The sequence below is a fragment of the Meles meles genome, chromosome 9 (assembly GCF_922984935.1).
Source record: "Meles meles chromosome 9, mMelMel3.1 paternal haplotype, whole genome shotgun sequence".
Taxonomy (NCBI): domain Eukaryota; kingdom Metazoa; phylum Chordata; class Mammalia; order Carnivora; family Mustelidae; genus Meles; species Meles meles.
Window position 1 is genome coordinate 41,221,785 of NC_060074.1, and position 16,130 is coordinate 41,237,914.

At 50.6% G+C, this 16,130-nt stretch overlaps 1 protein-coding gene across 2 annotated transcripts in view; it reads left to right on the forward strand.

Annotated features, from left to right (window-relative positions):
* Nucleotides 1-16,130, forward strand: part of INPP5D (inositol polyphosphate-5-phosphatase D) — a 113,137-nt gene that overhangs the window by 11,058 nt on the left and 85,949 nt on the right. For both annotated transcript variants that reach the window (XM_046018780.1, XM_046018781.1), the window contains one exon: nt 4,962-5,025. In XM_046018780.1, coding sequence (XP_045874736.1) covers nt 4,962-5,025 — 64 coding nt within the window. Of the gene's footprint in view, nt 1-4,961; nt 5,026-16,130 lie in introns of those variants that run through there.

Here is a 16,130-nt window from a genome sequence, read left to right on the forward strand (position 1 = left end):
GTTTTCCCATCTGATCGCTTTTCCTTGTCTCACGCTGCTCAGACTTTACCATCGATCTTCCTGAGCAGGAGATGCAATGGTGGATTGAGTTCTCAAGTCAGATTTTGCCAAAATATCTTCTATTCTTTGTGCAGTGATTCTATGAAACATGGAAGGAACCTGGAAGGAAAATGATGCCCTTCTTTCAAATGGTGCCATGTTTTCACAGGTCTGGCGATTTTTCTTTTCTGACAAAGAACTGTTGGGAAAAGTTGGAACAGATTCTTTTGGAGAGCAGAGTAGGTTTCTGCCCAAACCCTCTTCCCAGACATAAAAGGACCAGCAGGGATGGGGGGTGGGAGCCCCAACCTGAGAGCCAGCTGATGGGAGTAAGTGATGAGGGGTGGCGTGGCTCACGGGTAGGTGGGCTTCCTCCCAGGGGTCTCATACAAGGAACAATGTGCTGGACTCCCAGCTGCTGGGGCAGGGTGCTCAACAGACCCCCAGCAGCACTCTGGCTGCCTCCCCTCCAACTTTGACTTGGCCACCTGGCCTCCTCTCTTCTGAACTAATGGCCTCTTGTAATTCATCCATTTTCTGACTCTCTTTGGCTGGATTCTTTGAGGTTTTGGTGGTGAGTAGTGAACACCCTTGGTTCCTAGGACTGACATACATTTTCCCTTGTCTTTTTATCAGTCCAAGTAACTTTTTGAATGCAAGGTTTCCACCCCTTGTTCTACCACCCCATCTTGTCCAGAAGTCTACAACATTTAAGCTAGAAAAAAATTGTACAAACAACACTAGAAATTAGAACTGATATATAATAAGAATTACAAACAGGCTTAAAAACAATTATAGAGCACACTAAGGCAATTGACAGAGTGAGACAGAGACGCTAATGAGGTTCTTGAATTTTATTTTTTAAATTTTTAAAAAAGATTTTATTTATTTATTTGACAGAGAAAGATCACAAGTAGGCAGAGAGGCAGACAGAGAGAGTGGGGGTGGGGGGAAGCAGGCTCCCTGCTGAGCAGAAAGCCCGATGTGGGGTTCAATCCCAGGACCCTGGGATCATGACCTGAGCTGAAGGCCGAGGTTTAACCCACTGAGCCACCCAGGCACCCCAGGTTCTTGAATTTTAGAGTTTAATTTCTCTGTCCCCTCCTACCCCCACCCCCCATGGGGCTCACCATGGTAGAAGATGTTTCTGGGCCTGCTTGTCAGCGTTCACTTGGCCCGGAGTAGTCATGTAGAAATAGTCATAGGTATCCAAGAGAATAAAAATGCCACAGTGTTTCTTTCTGCTTCCATTGGCTTGCCCTCTGGTGCTCAAGTAGACCTTCCCAAACCATATTAGGATTGCTCTAGAAATGTGCTGCTCAGAGGAAGCATCTTCCCACTTAGGACAGGGTGGGCACCTGTTGTCAGGGACAGCAGCTGTTCAGTCATGTGGGAAATTTGCTCTCAGCCCCACTTCACCTGAGAATGGAACAACGTCCCACGTACCTGGGTCTCCCAGGGGGGCTCTTCCTGACACAATTGCCCTGAAAGGCAACCCAGTCCCTGGAAGGAGTAGCAACCGAGGACCTAAGGGGTTAGCCCCCTAAATTGTTACTAAATCCCCACAAAGAGCTGGGAAGGGCTGGATGAGACCGTCCTCGTGCGCCGTCTGGATTACGTTGCAGGGCAGCTGCTGTCAAAGAGGACCTCGTCATGGACCCTTCACTAAGCACGCCACGTGTAAGATTGTGCGCCTGTGTGTATACATGTGGTCATGCATCTGTGTGTACGCACCGTATGTGCATGTATACATGCGTGTTCTCTGTCTGTATGTGCGTGTATTTGTACATGTTTATGCGTCTGGGACCAGAGCGAAGTGCCACTGCTGAGAAGTGGTGGGGAAGGGCTGGGGAGCCCCCCACCTGCCTGCAGAGCCCCCTTTCTCCCTCATGCAGTCTGGAACAGCCCATCTCCCGTGGGCGGGGCCGGGCAGGTGTGGTGACGTTGTACCTTTTCCCTCCCAGACTGTGAACTGACCCAGCTGCAGGGACCGCGTGTCCAGCCCCATGTGTGGTTGCTGCTGAGATGTCACTGTCTAAGGGGGAGTGTCCTCTCTTCCTATTGTACTCGCTTTTGAGTTCTGATCTGTCTGAGTCACATGGAACTGGAACCCCTTCGCATTTCAGTGTTCCTAGAACTTCTCTGAAAAAGCCAGAAGGGCTTGTCTGCCACACTTGATTACCTAAAGGGCCTTCCTGTCGTGTGCAGCTGTCTCTGCCCCTCTCCTGGTGACCCTCTTCTTTTTGTTGAAAGGCTAATGTTTGGGGCCTGCTCCCCTTCTTTGCCCTCAGCCAACAAAGACTGCTCTGGGCCTGGTCTCATTTGCATATCTACCAGCGGAAGTGTCATGAGAACTAGCAGTGAAAGATAAGGGCCTGGCAGGGTGGGGCTACCCCAGGGCTCTGCAAAGGGGATTGAGGCTGGTGGGGAAGGAGGAGATGGGGGTCCTCGGGTAGTTCACCATTTCTGGGACATCTCCCGGAGGTGAGGTGACAGTGCCTAGAGAATCATCCTTGCGGACTCTGAAATAAGCCAGTAGTGGCTTCCGCTCGGGCTCTGGACACAGGACAGGGTACACAGTGATGAGCATTCAGAGACGAGACAAAGACAGAAAAAGAAACTTCCCTGTGAGAAATGAAGAGCAGGGTGGAAGTGAAATTACCCAAAATATTCTCCAAAACTTTCTTGAAATATCCATTGATTCAAAAGCCAAAAAAAGATTGTAAAACTTGACCACATAAAATCATTAAATCTCTACACAGCCTAAAAAAAAAAAAAAAAATCCATAAACACCGTCGACAATAAATAACTCCAAAATATATTGCGGCATGTATCGAAGTCTCACAGATAAATAAGAAAAAGATGATTTAAAAAAAAAAAAAAGAGTTGGGGTGCCTGGGTGGCTCAGTGGGTTAAGCCTCTGCCTTCGGCTCTGGTCATGATCCCAGGGTCCTGGGATCAAGCCCCACATCAGGCTCTCTGCTCAGTGGGGAGCCTGCTTCCCCCTCTCTCTCTGCCTGCCTCTCTGCCTACTTGTGATCTCTGTGTGTGTGTGTGTGTGTCAAATAAATAAATAAACAAAATCTTAAAAAAAAAAAAAAGAGTAAGCCAAACACATGAAAAGAAATTCTCAGAAAAAGAAAGACGAATAGTGAAACATGGGAACACAGTCAACCTTTCTCATAAAGAAAGGCAGATTAAAGTGAGTACTCATTTTTCTTTAACCTCTCAGATTTGCAAAGATTAACATGTCTGATAGCAGCCTGTTGGCAGGGCGTGGGGAAACAGACATATCCGGTTAGTGGGAGAGAAAAGTGACACAGACAGACTCGCGGGGCGGCGATCGTCAGTCCCGTCAGTCTCTCTCAAAACACAAAGCCCAAGTCTTTCGTGCGGCTCTTCTCCTGGTGGCGATCTCCCCACAGCCACTAGTAAATGTCAGCATGTGCAGGGTCCGGCCGTGTTCCAGGCACTATTCTAAATGCTCCTCCCACGTTAACTCACTCAGTGGCCGCAGCGACAGATGGCCAGGGTTGTTAGGGTCCCCATCGCACTGATGGGGAGGCTGAATCCGTGACTTCAGCCATCCCCCGAGATGTAGGCGCTAATAGGCTTACTGAAAGACCATTTAGGAGAGTAAAAAGCTAAAAGTAATTACCCAGCCATCATCATGGGCCGGCCAAATAAATGATCGTACAACCACATGGTGGGATGTGAGTTGGAGAGACCTGTAAAATGTTTTTGGTGGGAAAAGCAAATGTCAGAACAACATATATACGGTGATATTATGTATACTTAAAAAGATATGTATATATATAAGTTTGAGTGTACATTTAAGAGTTCTGGGATGATTTACAAAAAGGAGTAGTAAATCGAAGAAGCAGGGCTCAACAGAAGGGGGAGGAGACATTTCTTTTTCTTTTCTCTCTCTTTTTAAAAAAGATTTATTTATTTATTTGACAGAGAGAGATCACAAGTAGGCAGAGAAGCAGGCAGGGGGGAGGGGGAAGCAGGCCCCCTGCTGAGCAGAGAGCCTGATGTGGGGTTCGAACCCAGGACCCTGACATCATGACCTGAGCCGAAGGCAGAGGCTTAACCCACTGAGCCACCCAGGCGCCCCAGACTTTTCATCTTTATCTTTCTTTATGGTTTTACATTGTTTAAACTAGCGTATGATTTTGTTTTTTTTAATTTTTAAGAAGATTTTATTTGCGAGAGAGAGAGGGAAAGAGAGAGTGCAAACGTGAGCTGGGGGGAGAGGCAGAAGGAGGAGAGAAGCAGATTCACCCCTGAGCAGGGAGCCCAATGTGGGGCTGGATCTCAGGACCCTGGGATCATGACTTGAGATGAAGACAGATGCTTCAACGACTGAGCCACCCAGGTGCCCCTAAACTAATGTATAATTTTAAATACTAGTTAAAGAGGAACGCCTGGGTAGCTTAGTTGGTTAAGCAGCTGACTCTTGATCTCAGTTCAGCTCTTGATCTCAGGGTCATGAGTTCAAGCCCCACATTGAAAAATAATAATAATAAAATTAAATAAAATCTAGTTAAAGAACACATACACATGTTGAGTCAAGCGCCAGACACCCTGGAGGGGCTAAATACTCTTGAAGTTATGTCTTGAGGGTCGATTCCTTTAAATCAGACCACACAGCTGTCAAGTGCCCATGTAAATCATGCCCAGAAGACCCCACATGGCTTTTCCTGGAGCTCCTTGAGTGGTGGGCAGGGGGCAGAGGGAAGGGTCCTCAGACTGGGACTGCTTGATGTCACAGCTTATCTCCACCTCGGAATGGTCAGCTCCAAAGTTCAGAGTCATGCCCAGCTTCTTCGAGCCATGTCAGGGATTCCTGTCTTTTCAGTTCCCAGAGAAATGAATTTCCTCGCATGGGTTCTAACTAAGCCTTTGGTCTATTTCAGATACCGGAATTGTGTTTACACGTACAGGATTCTGCCTAATGAAGATGATAAATTCACTGTCCAGGTAAGCACTTTGTCAACCTGGACATCTAGCCCTAAGTAGAGCTGGTATTGGCAGAGAAAGGGACAGAGACGAAGAGGACAGTAAAGAAAGGATGTGCCCCAAACACATGGACATGAGGGCAAGAGGCTAAGCCTCTTTCTCCCCAGAAGTCTGTGGGGGGGGGCTTGGTGGGTAAGCGGAGACCCCACTCCATTGGGGAAGGGCGCCTGGAGACAATGGAAAGGGACTGTAGCTTGTTGCTTATTTTCTTCAGTGAGCTCAACTGAGTAAGGGGCGGTGGTCCAGGAGGGAGAGGAGAGGAGCTTCTAGGAGAACAGACCAGTTTTGTCTGAGGGCCTAGATGATCGCCCAACGGGTCAACACAAAACCGTGCTTTCCATTTGTAGACACCTGTTCTGCCAAAGGCTGACTGATGCTCATGGCACCTGCTGGCACGGTGTAGAGGCCAAGTGTGTAAAACTTGCCATTAAATGTTAACAAAGAATCAGCTGCAGCAAGTCTTTCCAAGTCTTGAGTCTGAAAAGCCCACCCCCACCCCCCATAGTTTGCATGACAAACAGAGGCTCTGTGTGACCACAGTGCATGAAGACCAAGTGGTGTGGAGGCCCAGGGAGCTATTTTTATCTGACTGCATTAAGGGTGTGGGGGGGAGGGTGTCAGAACAAAGGAGATGTCTTCAGGGTGGGGGCAGAGGAGTCATGCTCCTTTCTCCAGACCGTGGTCAGAGGTACCAAAAAAAGGCACGCACCCACGTGCCCAGCAAAGAGCAGGGATGGACCAGGGTTCAGATGGCCTGTCATGGATAACAGCCATAGGGCCTGTGGGGTTTAGCTGAAAAGAAAGTCCAAGTGGAGGAGAGGTGGGGCATGGTCACAGATTCCAAAATGTGAAGGGAACTACGCATTTTGGCCAGAGCTAGGATGCCGTTGAGGGCAGGACAACAGAAAGGCGTTGGGGACACTTGTCACTGGAAATGCATCAAGGAGGAGAAGGCTTGTGGAGTAGAACACCTCTGGGAAGACGACAGGGGCCAAAGGAATTGCTTCAGTGAGCCACTAAGTCAGAGAATGAGACCTTAAGGGGGTGCTTAAACCAACCCCGGGGCTCTCAAAGCTGCCTGCTCAGGCAGCTGGGGCTCTTTGAGGTAGGGGCTTCTGGGAGATGCCAGTTTGGGCTCATTTGGTGTCGCCCCACCCGATAGAGGTCAGGCTGAGTCACTCTGGGCTGCTTCATCCTTCCCTGTGGGTGTCTGCACCAGGATCTGAAGAATATCCATTTGGATGTTTCTAACACGTCTGGGGCATCCACATGTCTCAGCCCTGTCACCAGGAATGAATGGCGGCACCCCAAGCATCAGACTGTCCTTTAGGTCCTTGGCAGCTGCTTGTCGTGGGCATGGTGGTCTCTCCGGAGGGGAGTCCTGTGTGGGGCAGTCCTGTGGGGGAGCCCCCACAGCCTCTGCGGTGTTTTGTGAGTCTAGGACACTGTGAGCTTTCCTGGCCGGGTTAGCACCCTTGACAGGCGGTTTGCTGAAAGGAGTCTCAACTCTCTTAAGTTAAAAGTTGGTCAACGCTTTTGATCTTTTTTCCCCTTGTGGTTTCTTCTATTCCTTCAAAGTGAAGACGACTTCAAGTATGACTAGGCCTTGAGCTGGAAAAGACATAACTCTGTGGCTTCTTGTGCACATGGCTGTACTCACGGCCTGCAAACAGGCACTGACTGAGTCTGGCATGTCCCCCTTTCACCTTCACGTTCTTGTCACCGTGTCTATGCGTTCCTGGGAGTTGCTCCCTATTCTGCGGTGGTTTCAGATTCTGGGGCCTCATCAGGCTTTCAGGGTATCAAAGAACGAAGACTTGCTTTGGCTGACCCCTGTAAGGAGTGGGCAGCCTGTGAGGGAGAAGGCCTGGCCTGGGACCAGAGTCCCCCCAAGTGCGCCCCACCATGCCTCAGCCCCTCTTTGCCCGTCCGTTCTTCTCCCCCAGACAGGTGTCCTCAGTTACCAGTCCCCAGAGGGGATCTGGGTGGCTCAGCCACCAACAGCTTTCTCTGCACGGGCCACTCAGGGGCCACGGGCTGGCGTGTCAGCCAGGTGCCCGAGCAGCTGCCCGCCCCCACAGTCAGAGCAGGAGGACAAAGCTGGTGACCTGAGGCCATGCTCAACCAGGGCGATGGGCAGGCAGTCTTCGTAGAAGAGCTGGGAACCTGCTGGATCAGTGGGCTCTGGACCCCAGCCCTGGGCCTGTGACCTCTTGGGTGACCCACAGCAGGGAACCAGGGTGCAGGGATCTGTGGGGCCCGGGCAGTCTGTGGAAGCTTCCTCTCCGAAGGATATACCTCCCGTAAAAATGCGCCACCTTCCTGAGATCACAGAATAGAAGGCTCCCGAGGAGCACGCTGAGGCTCATGTGCAAGGAGGTGAAGTCAGAGATCCAACCGGCTCTCAGTCCTGACCCACTCTTGCTTATTTTTAACCCTGGTTCCTCTTTTCATGTCAAGGCAAAACCTCATACTCTTTTCTGAGCCGAGCCACAGTTTCTAAATAACTCATTCCTTACACCTGAGCCGCCTTACTGCCACCAGTGTGGGGCCCCTAAAATAAGAATCTGGCTTGAAAAACTTGTCCAAAGAAAGCACTGGAGGCTTGACTCGCTTTCTTACTTGAGTTCCCTCTGCTCTTCTTGCTGGGGCTTCTGTCTTTTTGGACAAAACCAAAGGACCCCCCCACCTCTGATCGTCGCAGAAGGACCTCAGGCAGTGGGTCTGTGTGTCGTGGCGCACGACCGCCCCATTTGGGTCCGGAAGAGGAGCGATCCTGACCGTCCAGGGCCTTGCTCTCTCTCCACCTTTCTCAGACTTCACGGAAATCAGAGAGGGGGAGGGAAGGCTGTAGCTCCATTCCCCTCCCCTGCTGTGAGTATGGAGGTAGCTGAGGCCTGCAGAAGGCGGAGCTCACCCCCAGGTCTCCACTCCAGAAAGTGTGTCCAGACCTGGCTGGGTGTTGGACCCCTGGGAAGGGTGGCCCCTACCCTAGGAGGGTACAGAAGCAGGGAGGTGTTACCTCTCAGGGAGAGAGGCCTCCTTTCCTTACCACGGCTGTCAACGGCCTCTGACCAAAAGTGACCTCTGGCCTTTGCGGTCCATCACTGAGGTACCTGGAACAAAGGCAGGAAGCCTACGACGTATAAAACACTCACCCGGGTAAGTGACTAGCAGGGGGGACCCACCACCGCCTCCACCACTGCTGTCTTTCTTCACTGGGAGGAAACAGATGTCAAATAAAACAACCACATCTGCTGACCCACATAAGTCAGTCCTACCTCCTGCTCAGGTGAGGGAGGGAAGGACAAATGGAGGACAAAGAGATGGAGGGAGCTGGAGGAAGACAATGGAGAGACAGGAAAGAAGGAAAGAGAAATGAATGAGAAGAGAAAGAGGAAGGAGAGAAGAGGGAGGGTAGAGGTGGGTGATGGTGGGGGCAGTATTCTTTCTTTTTTTTTTTTTTTTAATTTTATTTATTTATTTGACAGACAGAGATCACAAGTAGGCAGAGAGGCAGGCAGAGAGGGAGAGGGGGAAGCAGGCTTCCTGCCGAGCAGAGAGCCCAATGTGGGGCTCAATCCCAGGACTCTGAGATCGTGACCTGAGCCGAAGGCAAGGCACAACCCACCGAGCCACCCAGGCGCCGGGGGAAGTATTCTAAAAGGTTCTAGGCAGTGCTTAGGGGTGGCGAGAAGGGGCAGGTGCTGTGGTCATTAGTCTCTCTCAGCTCTGCCCCTTGAGCTGTGGATTTCTCTGCCTCAGTTACCTCAGGAGCCTGCAGAATTATCATGGGGCTGGTGGGTCAACAGCTTTTCTGGCCCCTCGATCCTGAGAACCTTCTGGTCCTCGGGGGTGGGCAGCCAGGGGCAGACAGGTCCACTCCACTCCTCTGGCCTGAGTTTCCCAGGCTCAGAGTTGCGTTTCTTGTAAACTCCTTTTCTGACTTAGAAAGGGAAGTGACCCTCCTCCGGAGTCCGTTAGGCTTCTGGGCCTTTCAAAATGGCCCTCCTCCCTGGAGGAGTAAGGACCAGTGCGAAGGGTAAGAGCCCCGGTGGGCCAGCCCCGGTGGGCAAGAAGAGGCAGGAGGCTCGCGAGCAGCAGCCTTCAGACACATCACAGAAGGAAGGGACTGCCCCCAAACCCGTGTCAATAGGGCCCTTCGGCTTTATTCCTACAACCCCTCAACCCTTGCTCTCTTTCTGACATCCTTCCTACCAAGAAGAACAAAGCCAAAAATAAAAGCTGCCCCTGGTCCCCATCACGTCAGGGCTCGCCGTGAACTTCCTGTCTTTTTCTCATGGTTGAGACTGCGTCCAGGATACTGAGTGTTTAAGACAGGAACACGCACAAGCTTTCCAGCACGTTGAGGTGGAGAGAGAGTTCGAAACCACCTCACAGACTCTTTTGGTCTTTTTTCCCCATTTAGAGGAAAGGCCCAGAGGCTCTAGCCGCCTGGGCGAGAGGCTCATGACTCAGTTCCTGGTCCCTGACAGTGGCCGTCGCTGTGTCACCAGGGCAAGTGTGGCTTTTGGAGACAGAAAAAAAAACAACTTTCTAAAAGCCGTTGTCATAAGGGTCCTGGAGGGTAAAGGGCTGAGCCATTGTTATTAAGTTCAGGAAGAGGGTGGCAGCTGTTATTGTTCTGAGTGGTCACCCAGTGAAGTAAAGATTCCGACGGAGCCGCCCGGGCGAAGGATGTGGCTCTCACACACACTTCCTGGCATTGCGCAACGGGACAGAGCCGCGAAGGTGCAGGCGACGGGAGACACGCAGGGCCACCCGCCCTGCACGACCGGCTCAGCCATGGCCATGTGGAGGGTGCTGGGCTGGGCAGGGACCACGGGGACCCAGCAGTCCCTTCATGCCTGATGGCCATGGTCTAGAAGCCTGCATATTTTTAAAATTAATTTTATTTTTTTATTTGTATCTGCTGTTGAACATGGGCAGCTCCAAACATCCCCAGTTGCCTTTGCCTTCAAAAGGGAATTTGGTGGAGATAAAAATTGTTGAGGACCAAGTTTTTTGTTGTTGTTGTTTCCCCCAAATTCTCCAGAGGCATCTCTCTGCTGCCTTCAGAACCGCGCTATCACAATCAGCCCCAAATACAAAATCCAAGGCCAGCCTGGTGCTGGTTCTCATATACGGAACCAGGTTTTTTTTTTTCTTTTCCTGCTTTGAAGCTGGTGGGAGTTTTTTTCCTACCCTTGTCATTTTCCTTTTGTCGGTAGTTCCTGAAAACGTGTTCGGCCCGTTCCGTCTCCAAATGTGGGTCTTTCTTTGACTCAGACTGCTCTTCTGTTTGGTCCTGGAGTACATTTTTAATCCAACTTTTATTTGTCGTTATTTTATTTATTTGACAATGGAACCTCCAGATGACTGTCTCTGCTTTCTCCACCAGCCCCCTCCGTACCCGGTCCCCGCGCATCCTGTCTCTGCCACTCCTTGAGTCAAGCCTGCCGGTCTGCCTAACCCCTTGCCCCCACCCCCCCTGCCACCAATGGACCCCTTTCCTCTCAGCTACCAAAGCAGAGCTCACATGGGGCCCACACCAGCTGTGGGGGGTGGGCTCGGGCACGAGACTAGGATGTAATTATAACCAAGGAGATGTGAAGGGAAGCTCCGTGTGGGGCTTCTGGGAAACGTTTGTCTTAGAAAGAGATACAAGGATGAAATGGTCCCTTTTCTACCTTCGGAAGCTGTCATAGTGTGGGACAGCTGGGGCTACCGCTCCCGTCTCACCAGCCAAAGGGGAGGCAGCTGGGGAGGGAGGCCATTGTGAGGAGGGCCGAGCAGACAGGTGCCACGAACCCGCGTCCCCAAGGATGCCTCTGAATGAACTGGACAGAATCAGCCCTGGTGATCGCCACCCTGCTTCTTGTCTTCCTGTTTGTGAGAGCATTCGTTTTTGTTCAAGTAACTGAATCGGGGTTTTCTGTCACTTGCAGCTAAAAGTGTCCCAACATGCAGAGGTTTGGGCTGTCCTAGGGGAATTTCAAAGCAGAAAATGAAAACTTTAAATTGAACGTCAAGTTTCACTGCCTCCATCGCCCCCAAGCCATGATCAGACCCCTGTGGTCTCTGACTCTTCCTTCTCCGAAACTGCGGCCTGCGCCGTGTTGCTGGACCCACTCGCTCCCCTCCCTTCCTCGCCCCTCAGCGTTCCTCGTGCTGCATCTCTGTGCCAGACATCCTGGAGTTCAGTGTCCCTTTGTCCCGCTGTAACCACAGAAAGTCCAAACACCAGTCATTCCTGCCTGGGAAGGCACCTCCATTACTTGCTTCCTATCGATGGTTTAACCTCTTTGCTCGGTATTGCCTTTCAAGGTGAAGTTCTGGGTCTAGCTTTCACATACGCAAAAGGCCACTTAAAGTCACCCAACAGAAGGGATTCTTTCCTCTAAGAAAATATGCCTCCCCCGAGAGGCCTTCCCTGAAGACTCCATAAAAATGTCTCCCCGCCCCCATCCCATATCCTGCTGTTTCTTCCCTGTGACGCTTGTAACTGCCTGCTTTCCTTTATTTATTTATTGTCTGTCCTAGAATGGTCCCTGGCATGGGGGGGCCACTTGGTAACTATTTCTCAAACGGCTGGTGTCTGCTGCCACTCGTAAGCATGTAGAAAGAGCTGCACGTTTCTGCGACAAGCGGTGACTTGTTTATCTCTTGCCACACTTAGCAGCCCTCCCCTGGGTGTCCATGGGACGTGCCTGATCGGTTTGTTGACTCCTCACCCTTGCTGTTCATGCCTTGGCCAGTTTCCTCCACATTCCAGGCAGGGTCCCCTGCTGCCTGGTCTCTGCTTTGCTCTCACCCCCTCCCATGTGGATTTGAATTTCACCGCTGAGTTTTTCATTCTGCTCCAAGCCTGCCTGACCTGGCTGGTCTCCCTCTTTCACTGGCCCTGTTGTCTGTTGGTCTTTTCCGTTCTCTTCTCGCGGGTTTTCACTCCTGGCTCTTACAGGCCTTGCCTTCTTTATGCTTGCAAGGACCTGAGGTGCTTCTCTCGGTGTTTTCCTACTTCCTGCAGCAGCGGCTTCCTCCAGGTCCTATTCTGACGACCCTCCGTTTCCTCTTCTGAAATATTGGGGTAAAGGCAGTCCTTCTCTCGTAGGTGTGTTTCCAGGATGGAAGGAGATGGTTTCTGTGGAGCACATGGCTCAGTGTTGGACATGCATGTGGCTTAGTAAATGACCGTTTTTGCAATGACATGGAACAGGGAAGAGAAGTGCGGAGGTCAATTGGCTCAGCAACACCCAGGCAGAAGCCGAGGCCTGCCAAGGGTTGGGGGTGCCAGGTGCAGGGGAGGCCGAAAGTCCACACACTTGGAGGCACAAAACAGACTCAGGAGTCCTGGGATTGCAACAAGATAGTCTAGGGGGCTGGGAAAGGAGAATGAGCGGCCAGGCATCCTGAATAGCCAGATTACGGCCCAGGAGCAGAGAGGAGAAGGAGATGCCGAGTCAGGGCTTCTCTGTCCTCTCTGGATGGGGAACTGATTCGAGAACTGTGATGGTCCTGTGTCTGCTCATCGGGCTTATGTCAACGCAGCTTTGGAGAAGTGGGAAGACAGAGGGAGGGGGTCAGGGCAGGGTCTAGTGCCTGGGGTCCCATGAGGCAGCTGGAAGAGAGAGCCTTGGGGATACGGGATGGATCCAAGGGAAGGTCCCTTACTCCCCTTGGGCCCTACCTTCTCGTCCTTTCTCACCATTGCCCCTATTTCTTGAGCCCTTCCTGGAGCCAGCCACTTGATCTATGTCCTTTAACTGAATCCTAGAAAGGAGTATCATTACTATTATTCCCATCCGAAATACAAGGAAACTAAGGGGCTAACATTGTTTGCTGGGTTCATACAACTAGTCAGCGATGGGATAGGGACGTTATTTGATCTGCCATGCTTTGGCTTAAGGGCCAGGCCACCCTACCTCTCCTTGGCTTGGCTCTTAGTCACCAAGGTGCCCTGCAACCTGGACATCTGCCTGGAAGGCCAGATTGAGCCTGCTGCTGCCGCCATGTTTGGCTACTGACTTTGGCTTTCCTGGCCACCTAAGGTTGACTCTCGCAATGTAAACGGCTGTGAGTGGTATGGCGTTTGAATCTATAACCTTCTTGAATGAAGCTCAGGATGACCCTACTCTCAAGCCAAGTCCAGTCAGCACTAGAGCCCTATCTCCTGACCATAGTCTCTAATGACTTGTCGTTCTAGAAGGACTTAGCTCAGAGATTCCCCACTTGTTCATCTGCTTGTTCATTCAGTGTGTTTTGGTTAGGGCAATAGTTAGTCAACCTTGTACTGTGTCCTTGCCCTTACAGGATAGATGTTCGGTTTAGAGACTGATGGCAAGCAATTGTCAAGATTGTCTCCTGGGCCCCGGTTTGTATCTCTAGAAGTAGAGGTGTTTCAGGTATTTCCATAGCAAAAGGAGCTCCCCTCAAGTGGGAGGAAATGAATGACCCAACCAATCCCTCCCAAAAAATCATCACCCCCTCTTCTGTGCTCCCCTAGCACTTCCCCTCTTCCCCCTACCATGCCCTTCCCATGTGGGTGACCCTTAGCTCTGTGTCTGTCTCCCCCTACCTCTCCACCCCCATGAGCTGTGGGTGCCTTGGGAACACGAATGAAGACTTGTTTGCTTCTGTCTCTCCTCTAGAGCATGACATAGGACAGAGAATTCATAACCATTCATTGAACAATTGGACTTGGCTTGAGATAGAAAAATCCTAATTTCTTCGTTAGTCATTTTTTTAAGTTTTATTTTTAAAAGATTTTATTTATTTACTTGGCAGAAGGAGATAGAGAGCACAAGTAGGCAGAGAGGCAGGCAGAGGGAGAGGGAGAAGAAACAGGCTCTCTGCTGAGCAGCGAGCCCAATGTGGGGCTCGATCCCAGGACCCAGGGATTATGACCTGAGCCGAAGGAAGCTGCTTTACAGACTGAGCCACCCAGGTGCCCCACCGCTAGTCATTTTTACAAAGAGATTCACCATTAGAGAGTAGGAAGTTCTCAGAGCCCCTTCGTTACAGCTGCTCTTGATGGTCCAAGTCAAGAGTCCCTAGGGGGCAGATGGCCATCGGAGCGCCTGCCCGTCTCTCTACCATATTTATTCTCTTTCGTGACTTGGAGGGGGAATGTTCTGAAGTTTTGAAATGAAAAACTGTGTTTTCCACAATCCAATATCTCTGGTAAATACATACTCTCTTTTTTTTTTTTTTGCTCTTGTTAAAGATTTTATTTATTTATTTGACACAGAGAGAGAGATCACAAGTAGGCAGAGAGGCAGGCAGAGAGAGAGGGGGAAGCAGGCTACCTGCTGAGCAGAGAGCCTGATGTGGGGCTTGATCTCAGGACCCTGAGACCATGACCTGAGTCAAAGGCAGAGGCTTAACCCACTGAGCCACCCAGGCACCCCTAAATATACACTCTTAAGATCCTGGAAAGAGGCCATAGTACCTCATACTGGGACAAGGACAGGACACAAGGACATAGTCCCAGGCTTTAAAGAGGGAAACCGGACGGACATTTACAACAAGTAGATTTCAAGGTTACTCAGAAGTCTGCAAGAAAAACTGTCGACTGCTCTGGAAACCAGACAGAATGGCTCTCCCTTTGTGGGAAGGCATCAAGGAGATAGTCACTTCTACCAACACCAAACTCCTCCCTGCCCCGGGATATTTGCACTTGCCCTGCCCTCTGCCTGGGACTCTAACCCCTAGATTACCACATAGCTAACTGCCCCAAAGTTACTCCAGGTCTCCATATCTAAAGCCTTCCGCTGCCCTGACAGTCATTCTGCTATGACCCTGTTTTATTTATTATTTTTATTCATTCTTCATAGTTCTTACCACTGTCAGCAATATATTAGTTTTCTTTTGCTGCTGTAACAAATTACTGCAAATGTAGTGATTTAAAAATCACACAGATATGAGGCGACTGGCTAACTCAGTTGGTTGAGCATGTGACTCTTGATCTCAGCGTCGAACGTTTGAGCCCCACATTGGGGGTAGAGATGAGTTTAAAATAAAATCTTTTTAAAAGCCCACAAATGTATTATCTTACAGTTTGAGGAGTCGGCGATCTGAAACGAGTCTCACTGGGCTAACATCAAGGTGGTTGGCAGGACTGTGGTCCTTTCTGGAGACTTGGAGGGAAATCTGTCTTTGCCTTTTGGCTCATAGCCCGTTTTTCCATCTTGAGAGCCAGGAATGGTTTTCTCCCCTTTCCACATCTCTGGTTCTGACTCTCTTCTTTCCCTTATGAGGACCCTCGGGATTTGATTAGGCCCACCTGAATAATTCAGAACACTATCCCTATTTCAAGGTCAGTACATCGGTGATCTTAATTTCTTCTACATCTTAACCACCCCCACCCCATGCCGTAAACATATCTCTGGGATTCAGGGATCAGGCTGTAGACTTCTTGGAGGGGGTTCTGCCCACGACAGTGACTATCTGTTATTTATTAACTTGCTCATTTGTCATCTGTGTCCACTGTGAGGATGTGAAACCCAGGGGAGCTAAGACCTCGCCCTTCTTGCTCACGGCTGCATCTGCGGCTCTTAGACAAGCACGTGGCCCATGGGAGCTTCTCAATAAACATTTGCTAAATGTTTGAACGAAGGGGTAAATTTGTAATATGAGTGAGGGAGGAAAGGCCTCCATTTCTTTATCTCTGCAAGGAGGGGAGTGCAATGGGGACCTTCAGAGGCCTCTGTGCTCTAAAATTTTACGATGCCTTCCATGACAATGACGTTGACCAAGGTTTAGGAGAGGGGAGCAGCCATTTCGGACTCTGCAGCAAGAGCAGCAGGAACTCGGTCTGAGGCTAAGGGAAGGTGGCAGGGGAGTGTGGGGGCGAGCATCAGAGTCAACCAGGGAGCTGCCCCAGGCTGCTCCCCTCCCCGAGGCAGCTCCTCTCCAGGCTGAGGATGTGGAACTTGTCTGCCAGCTGTCATTTCTGTCTCCCAACAAGTACCTCGAGAGTTTCACAAGGAGAAATGAAGCAACTAGAAAGAAGATCATCTCAGGACTGTGTAATTAAGGATAAAAATATCCCTCCCAAGCTCCCA